The sequence below is a fragment of the Gobius niger genome (genome assembly GCF_951799975.1).
Source record: "Gobius niger genome assembly, chromosome: 1".
Lineage (NCBI taxonomy): Eukaryota > Metazoa > Chordata > Actinopteri > Gobiiformes > Gobiidae > Gobius > Gobius niger.
This window is the reverse complement of record NC_136852.1, coordinates 14,946,862-14,962,749: the sequence shown is the minus strand read 5'-3', so window position 1 is coordinate 14,962,749 and position 15,888 is coordinate 14,946,862. Positions and strand designations below refer to the sequence as shown.

General features: G+C 39.8%; 5 protein-coding genes across 5 annotated transcripts; 4 read left to right on the top strand and 1 right to left on the bottom strand.

Annotated features, from left to right (window-relative positions):
* Positions 1–6: 6 nt before the first annotated feature.
* LOC306962514 (protein FAM98C) lies at positions 7–2,346 on the top strand. The gene is made up of 9 exons (XM_079555669.1): positions 7–144; positions 360–466; positions 585–698; positions 772–1,013; positions 1,086–1,163; positions 1,255–1,371; positions 1,506–1,652; positions 1,734–1,839; positions 2,139–2,346. Exons 1-9 carry the CDS (start codon positions 101–103, stop codon positions 2,213–2,215), a joined length of 1,032 nt encoding a protein of 343 aa, XP_079411795.1. The 5' UTR covers positions 7–100; the 3' UTR covers positions 2,216–2,346.
* chchd2 (coiled-coil-helix-coiled-coil-helix domain containing 2) lies at positions 2,227–4,887 on the top strand. The gene is made up of 4 exons (XM_079555682.1): positions 2,227–2,381; positions 3,068–3,326; positions 4,428–4,620; positions 4,699–4,887. Exons 1-4 carry the CDS (start codon positions 2,332–2,334, stop codon positions 4,707–4,709), a joined length of 513 nt encoding a protein of 170 aa, XP_079411808.1. The 5' UTR covers positions 2,227–2,331; the 3' UTR covers positions 4,710–4,887.
* A 343-nt stretch (positions 4,888–5,230) lies between these two features.
* On the top strand, positions 5,231–8,501 carry LOC306966300 (phosphorylase b kinase gamma catalytic chain, skeletal muscle/heart isoform-like). The gene is made up of 10 exons (XM_079561016.1): positions 5,231–5,349; positions 5,544–5,667; positions 6,194–6,372; positions 6,627–6,681; positions 6,754–6,819; positions 6,897–7,060; positions 7,348–7,438; positions 7,525–7,678; positions 7,756–7,881; positions 8,099–8,501. The coding sequence occupies exons 2-10, from the start codon at positions 5,579–5,581 to the stop codon at positions 8,363–8,365; spliced, it is 1,191 nt and encodes a 396-aa protein (XP_079417142.1). The 5' UTR covers positions 5,231–5,349; positions 5,544–5,578; the 3' UTR covers positions 8,366–8,501.
* Positions 8,502–9,787: 1,286 nt separating this feature from the next.
* On the top strand, positions 9,788–11,599 carry psph (phosphoserine phosphatase). Its single transcript, XM_079580570.1, has 6 exons — positions 9,788–9,872; positions 10,524–10,667; positions 10,751–10,885; positions 10,991–11,136; positions 11,207–11,355; positions 11,427–11,599. The coding sequence occupies exons 1-6, from the start codon at positions 9,811–9,813 to the stop codon at positions 11,535–11,537; spliced, it is 747 nt and encodes a 248-aa protein (XP_079436696.1). The 5' UTR covers positions 9,788–9,810; the 3' UTR covers positions 11,538–11,599.
* A 495-nt stretch (positions 11,600–12,094) lies between these two features.
* LOC306981013 (protein NipSnap homolog 2-like) lies at positions 12,095–15,580 on the bottom strand. The gene is made up of 10 exons (XM_079580559.1): positions 15,458–15,580; positions 14,864–15,000; positions 14,741–14,786; positions 13,958–14,052; positions 13,719–13,789; positions 13,477–13,617; positions 13,360–13,391; positions 12,701–12,795; positions 12,542–12,625; positions 12,095–12,466 (listed from the first exon to the last, which is right to left on the bottom strand). Exons 1-10 carry the CDS (start codon positions 15,547–15,549, stop codon positions 12,402–12,404), a joined length of 858 nt encoding a protein of 285 aa, XP_079436685.1. The 5' UTR covers positions 15,550–15,580; the 3' UTR covers positions 12,095–12,401.
* Between the last annotated feature and the right edge of the window lie 308 nt (positions 15,581–15,888).

The window sequence follows — 15,888 nt, the reverse complement described above, 5'->3', positions numbered from 1 at the left end:
AGCCAGCAGGGGGCGATAACGACGAGGAAGCGCGCAAGAAGAAGGAAGAGGTTGGCCGCTTACAAATATCAAAGTTAAAAGTAATCATAACTTTGCAATAATGAACAGGACGCTGGGAGCAGTTTTTGCAATAAAATCTGTGGGGTACGTTCTGCTAACATATTTTATTACAGATGCGCAATAAAGTTATATCGACTTATGTTCTTAGCTAAGTCGCCAAAGCTAACAGGTATAATAATAATAGGTGTAGTTGACGTGCCTTTGAAATGCAGAGGCACCTGACGTGGTTTAAAATGCGCTATTACAGGGAACTGGCAATGGCAATAATTCACTACAGGCTCCTATGTTTTCTGTCACAGGTACCTGGGCAGGGAATGCGTGAGTCGGTGCGATTGTGATGAACTTCCTTGTCCACTGCTGTCCTGGCTCTGTAGACAACTAAAACTGCATTGCCCCGAGCTAAAGGGTACACTATACAAGATTATTAAAAACACATTTTAAATAGTTCTAAGCCACTCTTTGTGTATTTTTATTGTGCGAGTTCTTTTTATTATTCTATTTTCTACATTTCATCCATGGTTCAGGTGGAGGGGGTGAGCTGATGTTGGCCGGAGAGCTGAAAAATATGTTGCTGGACATGTCATCTCCTCTGGCTGATCTCCCTTTTGATGACTCTTCTACGCTTGATAAAATTACAGGTGAGATTTACAATTAGGATCAGTAATTCATCAATGTGGTTTACTATTAAGTTTGTGTGTTTTTGTTTTTTAGACTATTTTCTTTCAGAACTGCAAGCAGCTATCATCAACAAGCAGAAAGTCAGTCAGTCAGAAGAAAGGACAGCAGAAGTGCAACCTCCTAAAGAGCAAAGATGTGTCGCCTTAAATCCTGAGGAGCATTGTCAAGAATATGAAGATTGCATGGCTAGTGCCAATAAGCAGGCAGAGTGGGAGTTGGTGCTCAAATCTCTAAACATGGATGCAAATTCACATATTACAGATGTTTTGAAAGAGGTAAGGTGTCACAGCTGTAAGTTGAAAATATACAGTGTGTAAAGATACAAACATATTGATTTGTGAATGAAGGTGCAGTTGAGAATAACTAATCTACCATCTGATACCACCAGCCCTCTTCTTAACACCAGTCTTACTCCAGAGCAGTGGGTGAGTTACATAGAAGCTGGCAGATATTTTTGAATCATTTTATGCTACATCCTGAACCTTTGTTTTCTTTGTCTTGTATCTTTTTTTCAAGGTCAAACTAGAAAAAATAAATGACATCTTGTCAAGTGATTATAAGTGTCGGAGACAAATGATGGTCAAACGGTTTCAAGTTACACTTGAATCTTTTGCATGGGGAGACAAAGTCGAGGTAAGCTTGAACTGTACTGCATCCACAGTAATTATAACAATGAGGGAAAGATGTAGTATATGTTATTGTTATAGCCAGATGTACTGTACTGGGTAGTGCTGACTCCACTGAAAGTAAAGTTTTGTTTTTTTTAGGAGCGACGTAAAGCTCTGGACATGATTCCTCCGATTGCATCACTTGACAGCGCTTCAAACGTGTCTCTGCCTCTTGTCCTGGCTGCCCGAGTCAATCAGTCTTGTATTGAACCAATACGTCCTGGGAAGACCACCTCAGTGTACAAAGTATGGATTTCATGTTACACTCACAAAATAAGTCTTTATTTTATCATTACTGTGTGTAACAGTATTCTGTAATGCTATTAGGTGAAGATGGGAGAAGTACCGGACCGTGGAGGAAGACCAGGAGAAATTGAGCCACCAATGCCGTCATGGGAAGATCGGAAATCAGGACACAGATCAGGACGAGGAGGTGGTGGCCACAAAGGGCGAAGATTTGGAGATAAAAAGAAGAAAAAGCATTAAATTTACATCAAGACAAAAAAAGAAGTCTAGTATCCCTACCTCTTAAATATATAGTTAATAATGAGAATAATTAAAACCATTATTTAAATGTTTTATATAGTGGACATTGGCCAACAGCTACAGCTGATGTTGTTATATCAAAAAGGGGTATTTCATAAATATTTTTATTTGACACAAACTATATATTTGTCTTGAACATTATATGTTGATTAAATATTAATTAAGGCCTCACATTTTTTTTCATAGATCCTACATGCATCCGATCCATGATCCCCGGTCCAAGCCAGATAAAACGGGCTTGTTACATACAAACCGGAAGTTAATCGGGAATTAAATGATGTAACACACAGAACATTCCGGAGTTTAAGGTCGGACAGCAGCTTCTTAAACCCGTGTAGTGTTTTCGTTCTTAAACCGACGTGAGTTAACTTTAGCTAAAATGCCAAGAGGGAGCAGAAGCCGGACATCCCGGATGGCCCCCCCAGCCAGGTAAGACTCAGAATGTGAAACTAAAGTGGATTCACGGTCACAAAGTGCGACACAGTGACGGCAGCGATTAGTTTCTACTAGCGTTGCTTGTGCGATTGCAGACATGAGTGTCAACAGAGATATGAAAGTCATTAATAACGATGTTTGTTTACTCATAATCTGATGAGATCCCTTTAAAAAAAATGTACATTTATAAACCTTAATGGACACTATCACACCAACGTGCGTTTGTTACCAGCGCGAGCTAACAGCTTCAGATTGACGTAGTTTCCGTGAAGGTCATGGATTATTGTCGATGTCTGCCCTTTTATTACTGCCGTTGTTTTCTTGTTATAGCTTTAAATAAATCGTTTTAATAGTTGTAAGCCTGTCTGGATACCTAGCGGATCTAGTCTCCTGGATGTCCGCCAGTCATGGCTAGTTCAGTTGTAACAGCTACACAGGATGACGTCAGTATCATGACGAGATTTGGAAGTTATATTGTCAATCAGCACAGTTGCAGCCTATTGCTTATTTTACTATAAAAATGAATGAATTTCATTCAACATATATAGATTTCATATATTTAAATGTGTTGAAATTGAAATTAAAATCAAAAGACTTTGCTTTTGTGTATTTCATTGCACACAGATATCCTTATCTTAAAAGAATGATCCTGAAATTTAAAGTGTGTATTTTCTCTCCAGTCGTTCTTTCGCTCCACCACCACCACCCATGGCTCGAGCTGCACCACCTCCGGCCCATGCCCCAGTTCCTATGCAGCCGCCTCCATCAGCGGTCGGAGCTCCAGCAGCCCCCAGGCAGCCAGGCATGTTTGCCCAGATGGCAACTACAGCGGCTGGAGTGGCAGTGGGCTCTGCTGTGGGCCACACCATTGGTCACGCCATGACAGGAGGCTTCGGTGGAGGACATTCAGAGCCTGCAAGGCCTGATGTCACTTACCAGGTAAAATAATCGCCATAGTGCTGTTAAAGTACACATTGCTGCAGATGGGCCTGTGGTACCTGTAGAGCTTTCACGAAGTTGTGAAAAATAAGGTTTACGCTCAAATTTACCATGGACCTTTCAGAAAAAATCAAATACAAAAGTAGAGATCTACAGTAGTTGATGTGTACATGTGTGCTTAAAGGTGTAGTGCGTGGGGTTCTAGTTTTAATACAGTTCTCCTATGAGTGGGGCGAACAGATGGATTACACCGGCTACACAAACTACGCACATGGCTGTAACAAGTTGATACGAAAGCACTGGATTAAGTACTTAATCCGACATCTCCTAAATGTGGAAAGTGTTCTGCTGATCATCGTAAATAGAATTGACCGCAGAATGGAACAACTTTCAGCCATGAAATGATGACGTCTTTAATGCTGTCATTTGAGATGCATCGGTGCAAATCAACGCACCTGAGTGGGATCCATTTGTTTTACATAACAGCTGTTACGTGGGTTAAACTGGATAATAATAATAATTATTATGTATTTGTATAGCAGTTTTCTAAGCAGTTACAAAAAAAAAAAACATTAAAAATACATAATGAATAAAATTTCACAAAGCAGAATTAATAACAATTACCTGAATGCCTTACAATACAGCAATGTCTTCCGAAAATGATTAGCTTGTCGTATATATAACGGGAGTGAGGTCCATAAGGAGGGAGCTTAAAGTAAACCTGGGGCTATAATGCCAGGTTAACTTTGTTGAACTGTACTTTCATTTTTCTGGTTTTAATATTTATTTTTTTGTGGTGTTTTTGTATGTATTTAGGCTGCATTTTCAAAATAAAAATTTTAATGGTTGCCAATCAAAAGCTAATGTTGTAGTTTAGTTTAGGTCTTCACAGGTTTTGAACATGAGATACTGCCAATACAAACTTCCTCTTAAATTCATGATTCTTGCATTAATTTAACATTTATTTTGTCACCAAATCTTAATACCTGAGGAAATGTTAAACTTAAAATTGCACTATGAACAGCAGCTTTATTTTTGTAACAGCAATACTTATGAAGTAGTTGTTATTAACATAAATAAATGCATCCCGTGTTCTTTCAGGAGCCCTACCAGGCACAACCATACCAGGCTCAGCCCTCGTACCAGCAGCCGCAGCCAATGTATCAACAAGAACCCCAGCAGCAAGCCTGCTCATATGAGCTCAAACAGTTCATCGAGTGTGCCCAGACTCAGAGCGACTTCAAACTCTGTGAGGGCTTCAGTGAAGTCCTTAAGCAGTGCAAGTTTTCCAATGGTAAATGACGGATTGTGACATTATTTGTTGTTTGTTGTTGATTTGTCCTAAGTTCTTTGGTTTTCTTTTTCTCTGTAGGTCTATCATGAGGCGGCAGTCTGCAGTTATGATTCTGCTGAATAATAAAAAAGTGACCGACAACAACATATTTTGTCAGATATTGTTGTATTTATATAGACATCAAGGTTTTTATGATTATTGACTTGTTTGTGTTTATTTGAGATAATTTTAGTTTTGCTATTAATTTTCTGCCAGATACATTTACAGTCACTGCTTGTTAAATCAATGATCTCCATACTCATCATTTGCAGTTGTCCAGAATATAATAATAAAGCAAGTGTAAGCAATCTGTGTGTGCCTATGAACTTCTTTGACCTTTTTGATGTGACTTGCATAAAAACACAACCTTGAAAAAATTCAAATGCAAGGTTGCTTAAATAATCTAAATGGGCTATTAAAAAAAACTTTGTGCACCTTCTGACGTTTAGGCGTGCCTTGAAAAAGGTTGTTTGTTTTATGGCTTTTGTGTTTACATGTGTGAGTGTGGTGTGAGCAAAGCCTCAATGTATTTTTGGCATCTGACATTAGAGCTCACCCCTGTGCAGTGGAAGCGGCCCCACAAGCCCGTCAGACTTCATGGACTAGACCTTGGAGTGCCTTGGCTACTGCAGGAAGACACATAAGTAATGAAAGAAGAGTTTCAAAACAGTAACTGCGGGTAAAACGACGGTGAGTTTTGAACATTCAATTTTAGAGAATATGTTTACAGGAGTGATAGTTGTAAGTTCACAGTGGCTACACTTTGACATTTACTTCTGTAGAGGGAACATTTTTGTGTGTTCATAGACTTGACTGTTGACAGAATGGTCACTGCATGCTTTAAGTTCATTACTGTATGTCCAATTATCTTATACTTTTCTAAGGAGTTCAACAAAGGAGCCCAGTTTTAGTGTTCATCATGACTAAAGAGGAGGAGGTGGCCCTACCTGACTGGGTTGGAGCAAGAGAATTTTATGATAAATATGACCCCAAGGAGATATTGGGAAGGTAAGACCAATTTCCTTATGCAATTTCACAAACGCATGCACTATTCTAGTCAGTCATCAGGGGAAGCAGTGACCTAGGAGTTAACAATTTCCTAGAAGTCTTCCCCAAGGCATTATGGCAGTGCCAGAGCTCTCATTATCATTCTTCCCCAGCTGCCACAGGGGGGTGCTAGGAGGGTAATGCTTTTAAGGATTGGCACATCACAAGTTCAAGTGTGATTCAAGTGCCCTGTTGCAACCTATGTAAATAATTAAACTTTATGGGGTGGTAGCATCAATACCAGGACCCTACAGAGATGGCACAGTCAGTCCAACTCTTTCAGAAGTGCACCTAAATGCAGGTAGACACAACAATCTGGAAATGTCACAGTCTCAAGAGCGTGGAGGAGGTACCACTAAGGGTGAATTTTAAAATAAAGTTGTAGTTATATAATTTGTTTAATCTAGTTTAGGCTGGATACCTAAATGATTGGTCACATTGCACAAAGTTAGTTTTTGAAGTACAATGTATTTTGATTTGTTTTCAGGGGTGTGAGCAGTGTGGTTCGCCGCTGTGTGGACAAACAGACCTCTCAGGAGTATGCAGTAAAGATCATTGACATCACTCCGTCAGACAAGATGAGCCCACAGGAGATAGAGGAGATCAGAGCGGCGACCGTGAAAGAGATCGATATTCTGAGAAAAGTCTGCGGACAGGACAACATCAGTAAGAGCTCAGAACTTGTCCTAAAAATATATGGATGAAAATACACTGGGAAGCTTTTGTCCCACATATAGATAAAGGTCAGTATAGCGAGGGGTAAAGTATTTTTTTAATAACTAATTTGCAAGGGATATTTTGAAATGGAACAGGATATATGTATGTCAGGCCCACGGTACCCAAAGGTTAAGATTTTTTGTCATTTGTTTCTTTGTGAGGGAGGTCCCACAGTTAAGCCTTTTTTCTCCTTTTATTCCCAGTTCAACTCAAAGACTGCTATGAGTCAAAGGCTTTTTACTTTCTTGTTTTTGACCTGTAAGTATTTGATCAAATGTAGCTTAAATTTTATTGAACTAATACTTATTCACGTTTCAATTTTCCCCCTAGAATGAAGAGAGGGGAACTTTTCGACTACCTCACTGAGAAAGTAACTTTAAGTGAGAAGGAAACCAGGTGTGTTAAAACATATTCAAAATAAATGTCAATACCAATCTCACTACACTCATACAATGTTATTTTCTTGGTTGTAGGAAGATTATGCGAGCTTTACTTGAAGTTGTACAGTTTCTGCATTCCCAGAACATAGTCCACCGTGACTTAAAGCCTGAAAACATCCTTTTAGATGACCACATGAATATCAAACTGACAGATTTTGGATTTTCTGTCCAAATCGGACCTGGGCAGACGCTCAAAGGTCAGGAACATGACTTGTTTAAATTTCACATCTCAAAGCAACAACTCTGCTGTAGTATATTACGGCTTGTTCTTAATAACTTTTTATTTTTACATTATATTTGTTTGCAACTTGCTATTTTCCTTGAATAGGGAAGACATGAATGCTCTTGTTCAACTTGTCTCCCCTTCTTATCTGTGCTCTTGTAGAGGTCATAGGGCGCAACTGAGTGTTGTACTTGACCTTTCAAGTAGACCCATCATAGGTTGAGATAAAATAAAAACATGAAGTGTTTTATGTTTTGTCAGAGGTGTGTGGAACTCCAGTATATCTTGCTCCAGAAATTATTGAATGTTCCATGGATTCAGGGCATGATGGATATGGTGCTGCAGTGGACATGTGAGTTAATGAAAAGATCCATAAATTAAATAAAAACTGTAAAACTGAAACTTATTTAATCTTATCCTTATTTTGCCTTTGCTCAGATGGAGTTCAGGAGTCATCATGTACACCCTCCTCGCTGGGTCTCCACCTTTCTGGCACAGGAAACAGATGCTGATGTTGCGTATGATCTTGGCTGGAAAATATGACTTTACGTCTCCAGAATGGGAAGACCGCTCGGATACTGTCAAGGATTTGGTACACAATACATTTCTATTAACCTGATGTTTTTAAAGCTGGATACACACAGTCTAATTGTCATGTTTCCCCCTCAGATTTCCCGAATGTTGGTCGTCAGCCCAAAGCAGCGCTACACTGCTACTGAAGTTCTCAACCACCCGTTCTTTTCTCAGTATGTTGTGGCTGAAGTAAGACAGTTCAGCCCATATAGGAGGTTTAAGGTAAGCTTTTTTTAAAATAAGGATGATAGTTAAGAAAATTCTGTTGTCGGTTGTGTATGACGTTGCTTTTTTTTGCAATGTTACCAATTTACAATATTATTGAAATGCAATATTATGGTTTGCCAGAAGAATGACAATTGTGTTATAACCAGTATTACTAGACATTTATGTTTAATATTAAAAATAGGTGGCTGATTGGTGGCATTTATCCCATCAGGTCATCTGCATGACTGTTCTTGCAACTATGCGTATCTACTGCAACTATCGGCGAGCGAAGCCCGTGACCAAGGAGGTCATTCAAAGTGACCCTTATGCTGTCAAGCCCATCCGCAAGCTCATTGATGCCTGTGCATTCAAGATCTACGGCCACTGGGTCAAAAAGGGACAAACACAGAACAGAGCTGCTCTGTTTGAGAACACTCCAAAGGCAATCCTGCTGTCGCTTATGGCAGAGGGTGATGAACCAACTCAAACCATATGCTAAAATATATAATTTATTGTACCAATTTCTCAGGGTACATTTCTGAAGCCTACACTGGGGGATGTGTCAATGTTGCATTCAGGTCTGATTAATGCTTTGTGTGACTGCATATGGCTCTTCAGCATTTTGTCTACCCACATTTACACCCTTATAAAATCATGGATTAAATAAGGCTTATACTGCGTTTTGACCAGCCCTTCCCATCACTATCCCCTCATCAAAAGTCCCAAACACTATGGATACACTCTTAATGTCGTTTGTTAATCATGTCAATTAGCAAATAGTAATTGTATGCCAAAAATACTTGAAATGTATGTAGTAGCTGTTTAATTTGCATGTCACACCTATTATGCAAGTGTGTGGGGACAACCTTTGGAGCCTCCCCCAAGGGTCCCCCACTTTGGGCACGGTTTAGACAATGAAAATGTTGTAGCCTTTTGAATGGTCTTATTGTTTAGCCCATGTTATGCGCGGACTTGCTGGTGAAGGATGTTATAGCAATAGTTAGTAATGTAAGCCAATAGTTACCTATACAATATATAAAAAACTTCAGTCTGGTTTGATGAGTTTAGTCTGGTTTATTTGAGAAACTTACAGCTTACAGAAAAAACACGACCACCTCAGATCAGTAAAAATGGAAATCTAACGATGCATTTCTTTGGACCTACATAAACGATTACATTTAGATTGACCGCACAGATGATTCAAAGAGAAATCGGACTCAGCCACGTGTTGGCAACTGGTGGTGGTGGTGTAAAGTTTGTCCACGTCGTCGTCCTCAGTTTTTATGCAGATTGGAAATTCTCCATGAAGCGGCTAAAACACGAGATTTTGTACTGTAACAAAGAAATAGTGGATATTTAAGCATCATCATAATGCAAACCATATCGAGGTAAATAGAGCAAGACTTTGTATTCGCACCAACACAAGACCAAAGACACACACGACGCCATCGATCTGACAAAAGGTTAGCATGAAGTATACTTTAGCATGGTGTCTGACTGCATTTACTATGTCGAAGTAATACAGAATTCGTCCATGCAAATGTACCATGGCAAAAGAATACAATGTTTCCTTACCGTTGACGCACAGTTATCTAACTGACTGCAGCCAGGAGGAAGTATGTCGGACTTGCGTTTCCTTATAAAGGACTTACAGCGCCACCTACTGTCCCAATATGAGAATCGCATACCCTGTGGGGGGGCTACCATAAGGCATTAGCGCTCAGCAGCGGTAATGTGGGCGATGTGATGATCCCAAAATACAAGCAACGGACCGGGCTACTTTTCTTGTCTTCTTCCATTACCTCCATATTTACAAAAAAAACCTCGCTAACGTTCTGCCGTCGTGACGTCACAAAATGCTGGTTGTGAAGTGGGCGGGACGTTCCTCCGCCGGCTTGGCCGTGATTGGTCGAGTACTCGGCATCTCTTCCTCTGTGTGAGTAGATGAAGGGTCAGCTTCTCCAAAGGCAGCTTGCAGTATCTCTCCGCCGTTGCAACCTCCATCGGTAAGTAGCCAATTTACTTTATTACTTCGTCCGTAATGTCCTCAGTTTTATTGACAGTATTCTGCACAAGCAATCCCAGTTAATTTCCATTCAGGCGGCGGTAACGTTTCTTCTTAGTGACGCTCTTTCAGCAAACATGAACATTGTTTACACTAAACAATATGAAACATTCCCTCCAAGCTTCGTAACGACAGCTTTTGTCTACAACAGTGCAGTAACACTTCTTCGAGGGCAGCCTGATTTGTCTGGTCATGTCGTTATTGTAAAGATGCAGTTTTGCCTGCACGCGCTGCGTTGCGCGGGTGACGCAACATGGACTGATGGTTTCCATGCCTGTCCTCAGTCCTGCTCTTTTATGCAACGCATTTTTGTCACTTCATTGGCCCCGGACACGTGTTTATGTTTAACCTTTGTCTCAATGGATTTGCTGCTTCAATAGATGTAAGATATGCACTGTATGCTGATAAAGGCCTAAGCTGCACAATAAACTTCTGGTTGAGTTAATAGCCTAGTTCTTGTAAAAAAAAAGAAAAACAAGCTTATGCCAACTCAACTCAAAGTTTCTCATACAGGCTGCCTCATTAGGTCTAATGTGTGTTGCTTTATCTTGATTGTTCAGCTGACCTAATCCTACATTTTCATTCCGTACAGCAATATGTTAACTCAGTCAGAGACTAAAGAGCTCTTCAGGAGAGCAGATGCTGTGTGCTTTGATGTGGACAGCACAGTCATCAAAGAAGAGGGCATTGATGAACTGGCCAAATTCTGTGGAGTAGGGGATGCAGTCACGGAAATGTATGTAGACTGACTGACTACAACGTTGTAAATGTTTTCATTGTCATGTTTTTAATCCTCTACTCATGCAAAACTGGTTCCAGGACTCGCCAAGCAATGGGAGGTTCAATGACTTTCAAAACAGCATTGAAAGAGCGCCTTTCCATTATCAGATGTTCAAGGGAACAAGTTAATAAGTTGATAACAGACCACCCTCCTCAGCTGACCCCAGGTATCAGGTAAATTCAATAAACACAACTCGCGTGCAACTCATGATTGTGTTTCAGCAGGAACAACAGGGTTTATCTGTGACCTGAACATTAATATATTTGTTTTATTTATAGGGAAGTAGTGGAGCGCTTACATCAGCGAAATATAAAAGTGTTTCTTATATCTGGAGGATTTCGCTGCATAGTTGAGCATGTTGCCACTCAGCTAAATATTCCTTTGCATCATGTTTATGCGAACCGACTCAAGTTCTACTTTAATGGTATGATGGTTGATCAATCATTGGCGTGTATTAAACGCTGATGCAATCATACCACATATATTTATTTCAGGTGAGTATGCAGGATTTGATGAAAGTCAGCCCACAGCCGAAAGTGGTGGAAAGGGAAAAGTAATCAGCCTTTTGAAAGAGCAATATGGCTTAAAGACTGTTGTTATGATCGGAGATGGAGCTACAGACCTCGAGGCTTGCCCTCCAGCCGTAAGTATTGAAAGCTAAGAGTATTTGATGTGATGTTGTACAATTCACTAAACATTTTTTTTTTAAAATAGAACGCTTTTGTAGGATTTGGTGGCAACGTAGTCAGACAGCAAGTGAAGGAGCGGAGTTCATGGTACATTACAAGTTTCGAAGAGCTGCTAGAGGAAATGGATAAGATTTAAAAAGAAAAAAAAAACACTGATTTTAACATTACCATTTTGTATTTGCACAACTGGTGTCCCTCAGACCACTTTTTTATGACCATTTTAATAGTGTTTTTTAATTTTTTGTTTTAATAAAAAAGAATAGCCTCACTGTCTAAATTGCCAGAATTTGAGTGTTTTTACACTTGTAAAAATATATATGGTTGTGGCAGGTGCTATAAAGTGTAGCTTTGTTTTTAATTTAAGACTGATTATTTCTTCATGCTGGCTTTTGTCTTGTCAAACACAAATAAAAAATCATACTAATAAAGACTTTTAATCCAATTTAATTCATCTTTGTCACATGCTTCACATAACATTTTTATAAATCAGTAGCTTTACACGTCTGGCAGTTTCATAAACGCATTGCAAGTGATAAGAGTCTTAAAACCAGCCTGAAAGGACATATGTAAATTTGCATTTATTTTCTCATGAAAGGACACAAACTGAAATATCGGACTAAATATCGAAAATACACCTTTAAAAAAAAAAGAGTAACATTTTGTGATGTACTGTTCGTGTATATGTTGGTTCTGTTGAAATGAATGTGAGTAAATCCAATCAGTGCAACAACAACAACAAAAAAGTTAGTTTTATCAGTAGTCACAAACAAAGAAAGCTGCTCTGGATTTCAAGTAACTTTGGTGGGTCTTAATTTAAAATATTCTTTGCAGCTTACCCATTAAGTGGTTAATAACTCTTAACCAACAGCCTATACTTTAAAGTGACTGTTGGGCTTTATTTGACAGTGACAACCACGGTACAGGGCAGAAATCAGAGGTTTTCAGAGTCTCTCTGGATAAATACATCATTGAAGGAGCATTTGTTCCACGATGTTTTATTTTACTGCAGTGGAGAGGCTTTGGTAGGTATCATTATTCTTGAGTCCATGTGCTGAATAAGTGGAACTGCAGACAGGTTTAACAAAACCGTTAAAATGAGAAATAATTGTATCAAAAGTAACCAATAAATGGACAACTTACCTGTGTAATACACAACCTCATCCCAACCCTCTTGCTGCCATGCAGCGTTCCTTGTGTTTTCTCTCGACTGGAGGTCTTTGTAAGCTGCAAAACGAGTAAACTGTTTCATAAGCCAAAGTACACAATTATCTCTGCAGAATACATACAAGTATACTTTACCCCATAGATGATGAACCATGTAAAGATTGCCTATCTGTGAGAAAAAGCCTCCAACTGCTTCACTGTTGTGTTGACGAATTCCAATGGCTCTTGCCCTATAAGACGGTACAAAAAAAATAACACAAACATGCCACTTAAGTGTGTTTTAAGCTCATTACTACAGTATACTTAGCCTGGTTTTACCATACCCTCGTGCTCATTGCGTTTCGTACAAGGGTCTGGACCCTCACAAATGAGCTCCATTATCAGGTGGGAGGGGTGAACTCCTTTGGAACGATTGGCTCTGATTTTCTCTAACGTTATGTAATGCGCCCAAGTGAGAGAAGCAGCTCTCACAACTCTATCATAACTCTATCATAAATCTATTATAAATCTATTATAACTCTTGGGGGCATTCCTTGCGTATTCCTAGGCTTCAATTTTAATTTCTGGATACTTGGGAGCCGAGCCAGAACGGATTGAAGAGCTTTCATTACTTTCGTATCTGCCACCATTGCCAAACTACAACCAGCAAATGCGGCGCAAATGCTTGACGTCACCTACAACCCCCGCCTCCCCCGCTCGCTGAATGGAGTTTATGAATGGCTAAGGCCAGGCTACTCTGTACTCAATCTAATTAAAATATAGTATTTGTCATTGGGACCTTCATAGTTACTTACCAGTAGTTTCCCCACTCGATCATAGTTCCTGGCTAAAAGAAGATGGAAATATAAATCCACATCAATGTACAGCTTTACCGGTACAACTCACTTCACAAATGTACACAGAAACCTCACCCTGAGCTGGTAGGACCTCAGCTCATAGATGTTGGGCCCTTCCCGGGGCGTTGGCTCGTTCCAGAAACTGAATTCCAGAAGGAGCTGATTCCTGCGAGACAACAACATCTCTCCCCGCGCTTTCCTGTAAGCTGTGAACTCCTGCAGAAGAGCAATTTGGTTTAAGAACTCGATATTTGTGGGTAACACAAACTGCATTAGGCCTACAACAAAATTCAATTATATGTATATATTTTTTTTACCTTGTTCTGCTTAAGTTTGTTCATCACTTCTGTAAGGGCCGGGTAGCCGCCTCTGTACCGCCACAAATGCACTAAAATAAGGATGCAAATGTGGAGTGTTATTGCATGCAGATTTCTATAACACTAACAGTGAGGAAACTAAGCTAGTTTACTGAAAAAAAGTCAACGGCCTCATGACATATTTATTTAAATGTACATCTGAACAAAGCAAATCAGAATAAGATCCAATACAATCCTACCAGCCTGGTCTTGTTCTCCATACCAGGTATTCCAGGTGCCCACCAGCTCACACGGATAATATTTATCAGCATGGATCGAGGGCAACACTTCCTCACTGTGATAAAAAAATAATAATAATTAGAAACGGGTTATAATCAGCAGGCCTGTTGAACAGATTTTATCAATCTGTTTATCTATCTATGGTAAATATTGATGTGGTGCTTATTCATTGACAGGTCTACAGCCTCCTGTGGCAGTAACAGCAGTTTGGAGTGGAGTTTTGATTTGGGAGGAGAAACATTTTGCATTGACTGGTGTTGGAGTAGAAACATTAATCTGCTGTGAAAATTGAGGTTTAGAGAAGATGAAAAAAAAATCTGCCTTTTTTTTTATCCATGACTAATCACTGTTTTATGAAATTGCACTGTCCCCTTTCAAATTAACTAATCTGATCTAATTTACAAATGTATCTCATGAACCATACTAATGAAAGACAGATTTATGTTCACAAAAATAAAACCGACTCTTACTGATGATCAATCAAAATGAGGAGAAAGATTATTTTTTTACTTTATTTTAGTGCCCAGCCCTAATTTGTTTCATAATGTCTGAGTTAAACAACCACATGAACAACTGTGGCTGTGTCGTGTTCCCAGTCCTAATTTAGCTCCAAACTACACGTGCCCCCATGACTCCAAAGGCATGGCCGATGTTGTACCTCAGACAGGCTGTCGATCACACATTGCTCATTATTTTACATTGGTGTTTGGTGTCTCCCACACAAAGATACAGTCAAGACTCACCAGAGTTTGTTGTAGGAATCCAGGCACTCCGGCTTCACGTTATGGACTGAAATTATATTATTTGAGTTAGAATAAAATGTAGGCCAGTGTGTTTGTGGTCACAATTTGGGATTTATGACTTACACTGGATCTTGTAAAGGTTGCTCTCTTCATTTTTAGTCAGAAGGGTTGCATGTGCTTCTTTCCTGGGATCTACTTTTCTCACAAACAGCGACTTAAACCAGCTGTTCTCTCTGCTTTGGTTGCTTGATGCAAATCCCCTGCAAGATGAGTCATGGTCAACAGTCAACACAAACAGAATGATATAATCAAGTTTTATCAGTAGTCTATGCAAATAACACAACTCTTTCTTTTACAGTGAATAAACAATGGAAATACAAGAAGTTGTCAATGGAAAGCAAGGTGTTGTAAACACTGAGTGAGCAAATTGACCTTGACAAACAAGTGTGATGCTAAAGCAGAGGCCAGAAACGTGAAGCTTTCCTCAAATGGTTATATTCATACAATGGCTTTCAATGCTACATAAGGAATTATTTTTGCTCTGCTTTTTTCACAACTAAACAGACATGGAGGGGGTTGGGTAGTGGCTAGTGTTTATGAGAGGCTAGCTCGCCCTGCATCATCATGGCCACTGATTTAACGCCTGAAACGACCGCAAACAGACGCAATCATTACGTAATTTAAATTGCTAACAATGCACAAGGATTAAAGCCAGACCTGCTCCAGGAGACAAGCAGTCCGGTCAAACAGGTCCTGGTTTGAGCCCGACCCAAACCCCCGCTCGCTCTCTGAAGGACTCCAGTCGCCATCTTCCACTGAGCCACTACTGCGCACAGTACCTGCCGTGACCACGAGGGGGCGACGCAGCCCCGTGTCAGAAGAATGGGAGCTTTTACTGGAAGTGCATCCACTGCGGCCGCACAGTCCATGTGCACAGTACAGAGTAGGTATGTGAGAAACAAATGTCTCCGTTTATCTTGATACACTTTTTTTTTTTTTTAAATCAGCTTTTATCTTTTGCAAGCTACTCTCAGAAAGGTTGCACCGCATATGCGACAAGATCAAGGTGGGTGCATCACGAGCGCAAAAGCAAAAGACACCATTGTCCATAAAAGCTTACAGCGTTTACTCTTCTTAAAAGCACTATA

Coding starts and splice junctions, on each gene's coding strand:
- LOC306962514 (XM_079555669.1), top strand. CDS start 101: ATGAACAGGACGCTGGGAGCAGTTTTTGCAATAAAATCTGTGGG. Junction 1,014..1,085: donor TTACAGATGTTTTGAAAGAG/GTAAGGTGTCAC, acceptor TTGTGAATGAAG/GTGCAGTTGAGAATAACTAA. Junction 1,653..1,733: donor AGACCACCTCAGTGTACAAA/GTATGGATTTCA, acceptor TAATGCTATTAG/GTGAAGATGGGAGAAGTACC.
- chchd2 (XM_079555682.1), top strand. CDS start 2,332: ATGCCAAGAGGGAGCAGAAGCCGGACATCCCGGATGGCCCCCCCAGCC. Junction 2,382..3,067: donor CGGATGGCCCCCCCAGCCAG/GTAAGACTCAGA, acceptor TTTTCTCTCCAG/TCGTTCTTTCGCTCCACCAC. Junction 3,327..4,427: donor GGCCTGATGTCACTTACCAG/GTAAAATAATCG, acceptor GTGTTCTTTCAG/GAGCCCTACCAGGCACAACC.
- LOC306966300 (XM_079561016.1), top strand. CDS start 5,579: ATGACTAAAGAGGAGGAGGTGGCCCTACCTGACTGGGTTGGAGCAAGA. Junction 5,668..6,193: donor CCCAAGGAGATATTGGGAAG/GTAAGACCAATT, acceptor ATTTGTTTTCAG/GGGTGTGAGCAGTGTGGTTC. Junction 6,820..6,896: donor TTAAGTGAGAAGGAAACCAG/GTGTGTTAAAAC, acceptor TCTTGGTTGTAG/GAAGATTATGCGAGCTTTAC.
- psph (XM_079580570.1), top strand. CDS start 9,811: ATGAAGGGTCAGCTTCTCCAAAGGCAGCTTGCAGTATCTCTCCGCCGT. Junction 9,873..10,523: donor CGCCGTTGCAACCTCCATCG/GTAAGTAGCCAA, acceptor CATTCCGTACAG/CAATATGTTAACTCAGTCAG. Junction 10,668..10,750: donor GGGGATGCAGTCACGGAAAT/GTATGTAGACTG, acceptor AACTGGTTCCAG/GACTCGCCAAGCAATGGGAG.
- LOC306981013 (XM_079580559.1), bottom strand. CDS start 15,549: ATGGCGACTGGAGTCCTTCAGAGAGCGAGCGGGGGTTTGGGTCGGGCT. Junction 13,790..13,957: donor TGGAGAACAAGACCAGGCTG/GTAGGATTGTAT, acceptor TCCTTATTTTAG/TGCATTTGTGGCGGTACAGA. Junction 13,618..13,718: donor ACAAACTTAAGCAGAACAAG/GTAAAAAAAATA, acceptor GCTCTTCTGCAG/GAGTTCACAGCTTACAGGAA.